The following is a 12831-nucleotide window of genomic DNA, read 5'->3' on the forward strand; positions in this document are numbered from 1 at the left end:
CGCCCTCCCGCCACTGGCTGCGGCGTGGCGGCGCGCGCCGGCCGGCGCCCTGCGCGCCGCGCGATTGGCCAGGCGGCGGCGGGCGGGGGTGTGTCCGCCGCGCGCCCCGCCCCTGGCTCCGCTCGCGGAGGTGCGCGCGGCGGTGGTGGCGGCGGCGGCGGCGGCGGCGCGTGGCAGGTCCGGCGGGCGCCCGGCGGCGGCGGCCCGACCCCGGCCCAGCCTCGTCCCGCCCGCCCGCCCGCCTGGCCCCGTTCCCGGCCCCCACTCGCCCGCCCGGCGCGCCGCGGCCCCGCCCCGGCACCTCCCGAGGGAGCGGCGCCGCCGGCCGAGCGCAGGCCCGGCCATGACCGACTTCAAATTGGGCATCGTGCGGCTCGGCCGGGTGGCCGGAAAGGTGCGCGGCGCGGCCTGGGGCCGGCGTCGGGCGGGAGGCGTGGGGCGCCGGGCCGGGGCCGAGGGCCGGGGCTGGGGTGAGGCTAGGGGCTGAGCGGCGCTGGGGGGCGCGGGCGCGGGCTGGGAGTCGGAGTCGGCGTCGGGGGTGCGAGGCTGGGGGCGCAGGGCCCGGCCAGCGCGGCGGGACGCACGGGCACAGGCCCTAGGTTCGCCGGCGGCCTGGTTCCTGGGGCAGCTTTGGTCCAGTGCCGGCTCCGGCCGTGCGCCGTGGGTCGAGGGCTGCGGCTGTGCCTGCGGCCGCGGGGAGCGCAGGCCCTTCCGGGGCAGCGCGCTCGGTCTCCGGCGGCCCCTGCGGGTCCGTAGTGAGCTTCGCGCAGGGCTCGGGCTGCTCGCGGCGGCCCCGTCGGGCTGAGCCTCAGTTGGCCTCGGCCGAGCGGGGCCTCCCTCTGCTTCTCTCCCTTACCGGGCCCCGCCCTCCGCGTGTTCGAGGCTGGGGCTTCCTGGCACCTGTGGGCATTGAGGCTTGGCTGTTTCCAGGAGCCGGCCGGCCGTGCAGCTGAACCAGCCACGGACCTTACCCTGGATGGGAACCCTGTTCCCATCACCAGCGGCGGAAGCTTCTGGTGGGAGAGAGGAGCAGAGGCAGTCAGATGAAGGTAAAGCCGGTTCAGATAACTAGTAAAAAGCTCTCCAAGCGAAAGTGAGACTGGTCCATTTCGGGGACCGTTTCCTGCCCTCCCGCAAAGGGCAGTCACTTTCTAACTACGGAAGGGTGGGCTCCTTATTAGCCTTGCGATCTCTGCAACTCAGCGGTTGTCTGCAGTAATGCCATCCTTTAAAACTTTTACTTGGAACGTGTTAGACGAAGAGATAGGAGGGACAGTTCCATGAGCACCTGTGTGCCGCCTGCCTGATGGTTGGAACCTTCCAGATATTCTGCTTCAATCCCGGGGCCCTGCCTCTATTCTTGTGACACCGTGGTCTCGGACTGGGCTTATGGACACATTGACACGCACAGCTTAGTGGATGAGCAGTTAGTTCTCAGGCACTTCTCATGGCTAGTCGTGAGCAGACGGCAGGTGGGGCCTGGCGCCACAGCTGTGCGCTGTGCTAAGTGGGGAGAGAGCGGCCTTTGGCACATCTGCCTGCCTTCAGGGTGGATTGGCCGCTCTGAGCCCGTGAGGGCTGCTCCTGCCTACTGTTAGTGCCCTGTGCTGATTCCAAATGTGACGTCTTCAAACGTTAATTTCCAGACCAAGTATACGCTGATAGATGAGCAGGACATCCCGCTGGTGGAGGGCTACTCGTTCGAGGTAAGGATTCTGCTCCTTTGCTGGCCTGCCTACGGTCGTGCCAAGGGGGGTCATGAGGGGTAGGTCTTCACCCCTGTGACGTGAGGCAGGCCCTTGCATGTGAGCTGCTCAAGCAGGCGGGTGAAGCCCTGTCCAGAACCCTGGTCTCCAGGGAACCTGTCTGTCAGTGTGGACCCCCCCCCCCCACCGCCTCCGTGATGCTTGCTGTCTTTCTCACTTCCACGTTGCTTGCAGGCTCTTCCCAAAAAAGAGACAAATGGTGCCATGTCTGTGATTGAGTTCAGTCGGATAAACTGCTGTGCCCAGGGAGACTGTCCAGGACTGCCCCACCTCCTCTCCAGCCTCGGCCTCCTGCAGGGCCCGGTGCCTTTGTTCTTACCTGGCTGTTTGGGCTCCAGTCCTCACCTGCCTGCTCCTCCCTCCACCCTGTAGACCCAGCCCACTCCTGTCTCACCCTTCACCCTTTTATGCTTGCTTGTTCCAGGGCTTACCTTTTTTTTACTGGATTAGGGACTTTTTTTTTTAAGGGTAGGGAGATTTATTTCCCTGTGTCCACGTCCACAGTATTTTGCAAAGAGTGGTTCTTAAGTGTGTCTTGCCTTCATGTAGGCGGGTACTTCTCCGTGCCACGTGTCTGGAAGCCTCCAGAGACCACCAAGGTCCCAGGAACAGGCCTGGCCTTTGTCCCTCTGGCTTGTTTCCTTCGTTTTTCTAAGAGGAATTTGGAATGTTGTGGAGAATTGCAGGCTTTTTAACAGAGCTTTTTCTTGTTTCTTCTCAGGCCCGGATGGAAGTAGACGCAGATGGAAATGGTGCTAAGATATTTGCATATGCCTTTGACAAAAACCGAGGGAGGGGGTCGGGACGGCTCCTTCATGAGCTGCTGTGGTAGGTGTTTCCAAGCTGCTGCTTCCCTTTCTGGGTTAGCACCAGCCTTGCGGTGCGAGGGGCTTGGGCAGCCAGAGGCCCTTCTGCCTCGTCGACAGATGATACCTTGCCCAGGCCTCCCAGTCACGTCTTTGTCATTGCCCCTGCCTGGAAGGATGGCTGCTCTGCGTCCCCTGGCGCTGGCAGGGTGGCCTGAGAGTCTGTAGGCCATGTGCCCTTCCTGCTCCCAGCACTCGGGCCACAGCGCCTCTGGAGGCGGGTGGAGTCTGGCCCCTTCTAGGTCCCTTTGAGCTTGGCGGTGGGGCACGGGGAAGAGCCGTCCTCCCTTCTGTGTGAACGCTGAGGTTCCGGAGTGCTTGGGCCCACTCAGCGGTGTCCCCCAGGCTGTGTGCGAGGTGGCTTGGGGCTCCACCTTGGCTCCCTGGAGCCTAGCGCTCAAGTCCAGGGGCTGGCCTGTCCCCTTTGGGCCACAGACCGGCAGACTTGGGTTCCCCTCAGCAGCCGTGCTCCCGATGGGCCAAGGGCCATTCAGTGCGCGTGGCTGAGACGAGGGGTCGGGGAGCCTGTCTGGAGCACTGTCTGTTTCCTAGGGAGCGGCACAGGGGAGGCATCGCCCCTGGGTTTCAGGTGGTGCATCTCAACGCCGTCACTGTGGACAATCGCCTGGACAACCTGCAGTTGGTGCCGTGGGGCTGGCGGCCCAGAGCCGAGGAGGCCTCCAGCAAGCAGAGGTAGGTCGTCCTGGGGCCTGGCAGTGCGGCCCCGCCAGGCTCGCTGCCAAGGGAGGCTGGCTCGGCTCTGGCTCTGCGGCTTCTGTGGGTCTGGGAGTGCTGGTCATCTCCCTCCAGGTGTGCAGGCAGGACAGTGCCTCCGAGGTCAGCTGGGCAGCCTGCGCCCCTCCTTGGTCCAGACTCCAGTGTTAGAGCCTGATCCTGACTAAGGGGTCCTCACGTGGCTCTTGAAGGAGGCAGAGCCTCCTGACAGTTAGTTAGGGTTCTCATCCTCCTGGGGATTGTGGTAGTCTACACTTGCGGTTGCAAGTGACAGAAACTGAGCCCAGTTTGGCTGAAGCAAAAATAGGACCCTTGCTGGCTCCCCTGCTGAGATGTGGCAAGCCACAGAACCGCCTGGAGGTCTCAGGAGCGGCCACCAGGGCTGCACACTGACTGCTCGGCAGCGGCCCGCGGCACTGAGGAGTTGCTTGCTTCGGAGCACTTTTCTGCTCTGCTGGGGATAGGACGGTGGTTTCATCAGCAGAAAGGAAGGTTGGGGATGCTCTGGTGGCCCAGCGGTTAGGACTTGGCGCTTCCGCTGCGGCGGGCCCGGCTGTGAACCCGGGTGTGAACCCGGGCTGGGGAGCTCAGAGCCCACAGGTTGCATTCCTGTCGTTTACTCGCTGAGTCCCGTGCGACTCTGCGGCCCACGGACCCCACACGCCAGGCTCCGCGGTCCTCCACTGTCTCCCGGAGCTTGTTCAAACCCACGTCCATTGAGTCGGTGATGCCATCCAACCATCTCATCCTCTGTCGCCCCCTTCTCCTGCCTTCAATCTTTCCCAGCATTGGAGTATTTTCCAATGAGTTGGCTCTTTGCATCAGGTGGCCAAAGCACTGGAGTTTCAGCTTCAGCATCAGTCCTTTCAAGGAATATTCAGGACTGATCTCCTTTAGAATGGACTGGTTGATCTCCTTGCAGTCCAGGGGACTCTCAAGAGTCTTCTTCTGCACCGCAGTTCGAAAGCATCAATTCTTCATTGCTCAGCCTTCCTTATGGTCCAGCTCTCACATCCATACATGACTATTGGAAAAACCGTAACTTTCACTACAGACCTTTGTTGGCAAAGTAACGTCTCTGCTTTTGAATATGCTGTCTAGGGTGGTCGTAACTTTTCTTCCAGGGAGTCAGCGTCTTTTACTTTTGTGGCTGCGGCCACTGTTGGCAGTGGTTTTAGAACCCAAGAAAATAAAACCTGTCACTGCTTCCACTGCTTCCCCTTCTATTTGCCATGAAGTGATGGAACCGGATGCCATGATCTTCGTCTTCTGAATGTTGAGCTTTAGGCCAAAATTTTCACTCTCCTCTTTCACTTTCATCAAGAGGCTCTTTAGTTCTTCACTTTCTGCCGTAAGGGTGGTGTCATCTGCATATCTGAGGTTATTGCTATTTCTCCTGGCAATCTTGATTCCAGCTTGTGCTTCTTCCAGCCCAGCGTTTCTCATGATGTACTCTGCATGTAAGTTAAATAAGCAGGGTGACAATATACAGTCTTGACGTACTCCTTTTCCTAGTTGGAACCAGTCTGTTCCATGTCCAGTTCTAACTGTTGCTTCGTGACCTGCATACAGATTTCTCAGGAGGCAGGGAAGGTGGTCTGGTATTCCCATCTCTCTCAGAATTTTCACGTTTGTTGCGATCCACACAGTCAAAGGCTTTAGCTTTAGTCAATGAAGCAGAAGAAGGTGTTGGTTTGGAATTCCTTTGCTTTTTGTATGATCCAGCAGATGTTGGCAATTTAATCTCTGGTTCCTCTGCCTTTTCTAAGTCTACCTTGAACATCTGGAAATTCTTGGTTCATGCACTGTCGCCTCACTTGAAGGGTTTTGAGCATTACCTTGCCAGCATGTGAGATGAGTGCAATTGTATGGTAGTTTGAGCATTCTTTGGCATTGCCTTTCTTTGGGATTGGAATGAAAACTGACCTTCTCCAGTCCTGTGGCCGCTGTTGAATTTTCAAACTCTGCTGGCATATTGAGTGCAGCACTTTCACAGCATCATCTCTTAGGACTTGGAATAGTCCAGCTGGAATTCTATCACTTCCACTAACTTTGTTTGTGGTGATGCTTCCTAAGGCCCAGTAACTTCACACTCCAGGATGTTTGGCTCTAGGTGAGTGATCACACCATTGTGATTATCTGGGTTGTGAAGACCTTTTTCGTATAGTTCTTCTGCGTATTCTTGCCGCCTCTTCTTGGCCTCTTATGCTTCTGTTGGGCCCTTGGCGTTCCCGCCCCTTATCGAGCCCCCTCACACGGCTGTTCCCGCGGCGTCTCCAGTTCCCTTGCCCAGCTCTGCAGCCCCTGCCGTCGTGTTGGTTTCCTGTGTCTTTGCATTGTTCCCCTAAGAAGGCTTTCTTGTCTCTCCTTTTCTCGGGAGCCCTGCATTCAGCTGGGTGTACCTTTCCTCCTCTGCCTCTCACTCCTCTTCCTTCCTCAGCTCTCCGTAAGCCCTCCTCAGACGACCACGTCGCCTTGCTGCATTTCTCTTTCTTGGGGATGGTTTTGGTGACTGCCTCCTGCGCAGCGTGGCAGACCTCCGTCCATGGGTCTGCAGGCTCTCGGTCTATCAGATCTAACTCCTTGACTCTGTTCCTCACTTCCACTGTACTATCATAAGGGATTTGATTTAGGCCATACCCGAATGGTCTAGTGGTTTTCCCCACTTTCTACAATTTAAGTATGAACTTGGCAATAAGGAGCTCATGATCTGAGCCACAGTCAGCTCCCCATCTTGGTTTTGCTGTCTGCATAGAGCTTCTCCATCTTTGGCTGCAAAGACTACAGTCAGTCTGCTTTCAGTGCTGACCGTCTGGTGGCGTCCATGTGTGGGTCAGCCTCTTGTGCTGTTGGAAGAGGGTGTTTGCTGTGACCAGTGCGTCCTCTTGGCAAAACTCTGTTGCCCTTTGCCGGGCTTCATTCTGTACTCCAAGGCCAAGCTTGCCTGTTACTCCAGGAATCTCTTGACTTTCCACTCTAGTACTCTGATCCACTATGATAAAAAGGAGCTTTTCTTTGCTGTTAGTTCTAGAAGGTCTTGTAGGTCTTCCTAGAACTGTTCAAATTCAGGTTTCTTCATCATTACTGGTTGGGGCATAGACTCGGATTACTGTGATGCTAAGTGGTTTGCCTTGGAAACGAACAGATCATTCTGTTGTTTCTGAGATTGTACCCAAGTACTGCGTTTCGGACTCTTTCGTTGACTGTGAGGGCTACTCCATTTCTTCTAAGGGATTCTTGCGCACAGTAGTAGATACAATGGTCATCGGAATTCCATTCGCCTATTCCTATCCACAGGTTGCATGGCACAGCAAAAAAATAAAATAACCCAAACAAAAGGCTGTGTCATCAGGACGAGTGTAGGGGCGGCTGAGCGGTCGGCAGGCAGGTGGCTCAGCACTCGCACGAGAGCACGGCGGGCCTGGGCCAGCTCTGCCGCGGACCGCTGCAGCCGCCGGGGGATGGCCCCATGCTGCCTCACAGCGCTCTGGGGCCCTGCCCCGAGGGCCCTCCCTGTCGGTCATCCCAGGAACCAGCTGGTCAGGGTCGCTGTGGCTTGCCAGCAGCGATCAGCCTGTCCGCAGTCCCGCACGTGCTGGGGCCCAGCTGTCCTGAGGGCGGCCTGAGCTCCCCGCCGCCCGGTGCCATGTGCCCTCCCGCCTCATCCGTGGCCTCTGCCCGGTAGCTCGTGGTGGGAATCGGCCCCTTCAACTCGGGGGTCCCCGGACCCCTGGTTGCTGCCCTGGCGTCACCCCGGTGGGCACAGGGTGGCCCAGCCAGGTGGAATGTGCGCTAGGCAGAGGAGCAGTGTCCTCCCTTCCCGTCTTCAGACGCCGGCTGGGGCTGAGCCTCCCCTCCCGTCGGCCTTCCAGGGCCTCACTAAGGAGCTCGGGAAGCACCAGCGTTCTCCCCCACCCTTACTCTCACCCCTTGCTTCTTTAAAGAAACCTTTGTATTGTGGTAGAACACGGCTGACGCCGCTTAACCCCTTTCGAGTGTGTTTCTGTGGCGTTGAGCACACTTGCAGTGCGGTGCAGCCGCCGCCACCACGGCCTCCGGAGCCGTCTCCTCTTCCCAAAGGCAGCTGTGCCCTGACAGAGCGCTGCACCCCCGCCCCCAGACCCCCGAGCCCCGCCGCTCCACCAGCCGCGGGCCTTGATCCCGGCGGAGCGGGCTGGCGGCACTCGTCCTCCGGTCTGGCTCCCTCACGCCTCCTCACGCACGTCCGCAAGACTCGTCCGCATCACGGCCTGTGTCAGAGCTCCCTTCTTAAGGTTAGTTAGGTAGCACTCCACTGTGTGTGTGCGCGCGTGTGCGTGTGCGCGCGCGTGTGCACATAGGCGTGCGCGCGCGTGTGCACATAGGCGTGCGCGCGCGTGTGCGTGCGTGCGCATAGGCGTGTGTGCGTGTGTGCGCATAGGCGTGTGCGTGCGTGCGCATAGGCGTGTGCGCACATAGGCGTGTGTGCGCGTGTGTGCGTGCGTGTGCGTGTGTGCGCATAGGCGTGTGCGCGCGTGCGCATAGGCGCGTGCGCGCGTGTGCGTGTGTGCGCCTGTGTATGCGCGCACACACCTGGTTTATCCACTCCCCCTCGTCGGGCTCTTGGGCTGCCTCCTCCCTCATCTGCTGTGGACCCACTGGTACAAAGAGCCCTTCTGGCCTCTGCTTTCGGTTCCTGAGAGGGCGCCCAGAAGTGGGATCGCAGGACCGGGCGGCGGTGCCGTTCCCTCGGAGGAGCCGCGGGGCTGCTGTCCGCGGCGTCTGCGCTCTGCCCCCCCCCCCCCCCCCCACAGCGCGGAGGCCCGTGGCAGCACGTGGTGCTCTCTGTCGCTGATAGACGCCGTCCCAGGAGTGCGAGGTGGCCCCGCTGCCGTTCTGAGTTGTCTTCCTGACGGTCAGTGATGCTGAGCGTCGTTTCCTGTGCTTTTTGGGCCTGTGTGTGTCTCCTGTGGAGAAATCTCTCTTCAAAACTTGGTTTTTCAGTTGAGCTGCAGAGCTCTCTATTCAGGGTGGTGCAGGGTTTGCAAATGTTCTCTCCCCTTCTATAGATGGCCGTATTCTACTGGATTTTCGATGCACGAAAGACTTGAGTCTCCACACCTTGTTTCACAAAATACTGGATTTTTTGATGCACGAAATACTTGATTTCCACACCTTGTCTCACGAGCCTTTTCTCTTCCTTCCGTCACCGTGCCCTTGTTGCCGCGCCCCAGGTCGTTGCGTGTCTGATGCTGCGAGGCCTTGTCCCGGGTTTTCTCCGAGAGTTTTGCTGTTTGGGGTCTTACATTTAGGCCTTTTTTTTTTTTTTTAACTTTTTTAAGCTGAAGTACAGGTTTACTGAGGTGGTTTAGTGGCAGAGAACCCACCTGCCAGTGCACGACACACAGGTTCAGTCCCTGCCTGGGTCAGGAAGACCCCCTGGAGGAGGGCCTGGCAACCCACTCCGGCATTCTTGCCTGGAGAGTCCCATGGACAGAGGAGCCTGGCGGGGTCGCAGAGTTCATGGGAGTTCATGGGGGTTCATGGGGTCGCAGAGTCAGACACGACTGAGCGCGCGGGCATAGCAGATTCCCAGTGCTGTGCCAGACCCTTCCGTTTTTATCCAAGTCCCTCTCGGCCTGGCCTCCAGAGACAGCAGGCGCGTTGGAGGGGCTGGAGCACCCACCCCATTGCTTTCGCGGGGCAGCAGGTGCCTCCTTTGAAGGCCGGCCCCAGGGGTAGGCTGCTCCTTGCTTTGGGTTTGACCCGTCCGCTGGTACCTGCGGTGGTGGGGCAGGTGTGGGCAGCTCTGAGCTTCTGGCCCCGTCCAGGCAGAGAAGCCGTCGGGGGGTGGAGAGTAGCTGCAGCACCTAGAGGGTGGGTCACCCAGATCCCCAGGTCTCTCCAGGGGCAGATTTGAGCACCTCTGGGGCTGCGAGCAGGAAGAGAGGTGGCCTGGTGTTGCCCAGGGCGGGCTGAGCCTGCAGCTGAAACCACGTGGTCTCCAAGCCTGTCGTGTGCGCGGCTCTCACGGTGTTGGGAAGACTGAGGGGCAAGACACACACAGCCCTTCCTGTGCCTTTTAGTGAGAGAGGAACAGGCTGAATCCTGGGTGTTATGGGGAGGTGAGCCGGTGGGCCAAAGGACAGTCAGACTGTTGGTCACAGTTGGGGGGGGGGTGTCCTGCGAAGGGGAGGCAGCCGGTCCACCCTGGGGTCACCTCCTGTAACTTGCGTGCCTTGCCCCTTCCTGGCCAAAGGGGCCTGAGACCCCGTTTCTTTTGTTAAGGGAGCAAAGCCTATACTGGCTGGCGATTCAGCAGCTGCCCACAGACCCCATAGAGGAGCAGTTCCCGGTGCTGAGCGTGACGCGGTACTACAACGCCAACGGGGACGTGGTGGAGGAGGAGGAGACGTCCTGTGCCTACTACGAGTGCCACTACCCCCCCTGCACGGTGATGGAGAGGCAGGTGCGTGCCGGCCGCGCCCGGGGCGGCGCTGCTCCCCGCGGGCCGCCCGGCCGGAGCCGGGCCCTCCTGCCTCGGCGCGGGCGGCCGGGCCCCCCGGGACCGTGCGTGACCGCCCCGGGCTCCTCTGTGTCCTTTCAGCTCCGGGAGTTCAACATCTGCGGGCGCTGCCAGGTGGCGCGCTACTGCGGCTCGCAGTGCCAGCAGAAGGACTGGCCAGCCCACAAGAAGCACTGCCGGGAGAAGCGGCGCCCCTCCCCGCACGAGCTGGAGCCCGAGCGATGACGCGGCGGCCGCCGGCGGGCCCGGGGTTCCCCCTGCACTGCCCCTGCCCCCGTCCGCAGCCAGAGGCTCCCCCGGAGCAGAGACAGCTGGGAGGGCCTGCCGGACGCTTCTCATTATTTATATGTTAATATGTTTGTAAACTCATGTACAGTTTTTTTGGGGGGGGAAGGCGGGAGGGTTCAGAAGTACAAATCGGGTCGTTTGCTGTAACGCTCACTGGGCGGCCGGGCCAAGGCGGGCGGGGGACAGCAGGCACAGTAAAGTGGGGCCGCCCGCACCCTGGCCGTGCTCTGCTCTCTGCCTCAGGCGGCGTCCGTGGGCACAGATGGCGAGGCTGCCCCCAGGCTCGGGAGACGCGTACCCGGCGGCCAGCAGGGGCCGCCGTTGTCACCCACACCCCGGGCACTCAGGGCGGGGGGGCCCCCGTGACTTGAAGCTTGCCTGGGTGCCCAGCGTCCTGTACACCTTGCTGAGCACCCCCAGGGGCCGCACGCGGCTGTGGCGGCAACCCTGGACCGCCCCGGCTCACCCCCAGCCCCACACGGCCCCCCAGGCTCCCCGCTGTCTGCCGGGACGCTGTGCGTGTGCCTGCCTGACCAGGGCCAGCTCCTGGGTGGCCTTTGGTCTGTGAGCTGAACTTTCCATGGCTGCCTTTGCAGAGCTTGGAGGCTTCTTGGACAGTGTGTCTGGAGAACAGGACTGAGGAGATGGGGAGCAGGCGGGCACCTCAGTCCCAACACCAAGGGAGGGCTTTTCTTCAAGGGAAGGGGCCCAAGTGCCCACGGGTTTTTGCTGAGAAGACCTGGCTGCCGTGGAGGTTGGCCGTGGTGCCTCTTCCAAGTTCAAGTCTTTGCTGCAAGGGGGTCTGCTCCAGGTGCCCCAGACCGCCAGGGGGCTTAGCAAACTGTTGGGGAAGAGGATATCTGTGATTCTGAGAGGCAGTCCTGCAGACCACAGCTGGCCTGAGGTCCGGGAGTGCTGTGCGGCCAGCATCCTGGGGTCATCCTGGGGTCATCCTGGGGCCGCGTGTGCTCGATTCGCCTTCAGAACCAGGCTCCTGGGATGAGCGCTGGCCTGCAGGCTGTGTGTCCCACCTGTGTGCTTGGGGGAGTGGCCAGCTTGGCCCTCCAGCCGGTCTCTCTTTCCCGACCAGCACTGACTCCCCTGTGGTTAGCTGCTGCTGCTGCTAAGTCGCTTCAGTTGTGTCCGACTCTGCGACCACATACACGGCAGCCCACCAGGCTCCCCTGTCCCTGGGAGTCTCCGGGCAAGAACACTGGAGTGGGTTGCCATTTCTTTCTCCAATGTATGAAAGTGAAAAGTGAAAGTGAAGTCGCTCAGTCATGTCCAACCCTCAGCAACCCCATGGACTGCAGTCTTCCAGGCTCCTCCGTCCATGGGGTTTTCCAGGCAAGAGTACTGGAGTGAGGTGCCATCGCCGCCTTGTGGTTAGCTAGTCCTCAGAAAACTCCACTGGAATGGAAGTGCTGGAGTCTGCTGACCTGGAGGACGTCATGCTGGGTGTTGACCTCGGGTGCTCGTTGCTGTGACTCCTGGCTCACCTGGAACTGCCGTGCTCTGGGGCTCGCTGGCAGCTGTGGGGGTGGGGGTTGTCGGGGGTGCGGCGGCATAGCTGGTGGCTGTCCCCTCCTGGTGGTGCTGTGTCTTGTGTTGCTTGGCAGACTCTGAGCCTGGGCTGGTGCAGGGCCCTGGGTGGAGCTGAGAGGGTGGCAGAGGGCTTGCTGTCACTGCCACGGCCCCTGGAGCAGCCGCCCCAGGAAGGTGCCCTGGCACCCACAGGCTGGCTGTATCCCCTTGCTTCCCCTGTCGTTTATTGGATATCTGGCCCCTGGCTCTGTTCTGACGGCCCCGACCTCTTGACTTGCAGCCACACATCTGAGAGCGACTGAGGGTCCAACATTGACGGCTCTTGCCTGTTAGGAGTGAGGCAGGGGGCTGCCTGGCCTGCCTTCTGCACCAGATTAGATCAAGGTGTGTGGGTCAGCCACTTCAGGGTGCCCTCCTGTGTCCTGCCCTTCTCTGCTTCAGCTGCCATCCGAACAGCTGACCTTTCACAGCCGTAGAAACCGCCTCAGACACCACAGGCTGGCCACCCAGGCCTCCATGTGGACTTCAGTCTTGTCCCATTCCCTGCAGCTGCTGTAACGGGAACACAAGCTGGGTGCTTTGAAACAATGTAAGGTCTGGGTCCTGCACACCCGTGTGTGGGCAGGGTGGTGCTCCCTCTGAAGAGTCCAGGCTCCTCCAGCTCCCAGTGGCCTCAGGCAGCCCTTTCCTTGCAGAGGCTTCATGCCTGCCAGGCTTCTCCTGTGGGTGTCTGTAACAGACCACATCTCCTCGTAAGGCTGCTAGTGAAACTGGATTAGGGGTACACTAATGGCCTTAACTGGATGGCCTCTGTGAAGACCCTGTTTCTGAAGGTCACGTTCTGGGACGTTGCAGATAAGACTTCAGCATGTCTTGGGGGAGGACACAATTCAGTCTGGGGGAGAGTGAAGGACAGGGAAACCTGGCGGGCTGCAGTCTGTGGGGTCGCAGAGACACAGCTTAGCCGCTGGACAGTAACAGCATTCATTCATAACAGTGACACTTGCCTTCCCCAGACTTGTGCTGTAGAGTCAGGTTTCGTTGAATGGTGCCAGCACATAACGCAGTTTTCCAAGTCAGAGAGTGAGTGTGCTGGGTGCCCTCCCCTGCACCGTGTGTCTAATGG

At 60.1% G+C, this 12831-nt stretch overlaps 1 protein-coding gene across 2 annotated transcripts; it reads left to right on the top strand.

Moving 5' to 3' along the window:
- Window positions 1–201: 201 nt before the first annotated feature.
- On the top strand, window positions 202–10374 carry ZMYND19 (zinc finger MYND-type containing 19). 2 transcript variants are annotated; one of them, XM_042245310.2, is made up of 7 exons: window positions 311–394; window positions 931–1049; window positions 1647–1706; window positions 2488–2594; window positions 3185–3325; window positions 9635–9815; window positions 9954–10374. In XM_042245310.2, exons 2-7 carry the CDS (start codon window positions 1044–1046, stop codon window positions 10095–10097), a joined length of 639 nt encoding a protein of 212 aa, XP_042101244.1. In that variant the 5' UTR covers window positions 311–394; window positions 931–1043; the 3' UTR covers window positions 10098–10374. The 2 variants fall into 2 exon arrangements, with proteins under 2 accessions (XP_027821825.1, XP_042101244.1); XM_027966024.3 differs by lacking the exon at window positions 931–1049 and having other exon boundaries at window positions 202–394.
- Window positions 10375–12831: the final 2457 nt, after the last annotated feature.

Source organism: Ovis aries, chromosome 3, assembly GCF_016772045.2.
Source record: "Ovis aries strain OAR_USU_Benz2616 breed Rambouillet chromosome 3, ARS-UI_Ramb_v3.0, whole genome shotgun sequence".
Lineage (NCBI taxonomy): Eukaryota > Metazoa > Chordata > Mammalia > Artiodactyla > Bovidae > Ovis > Ovis aries.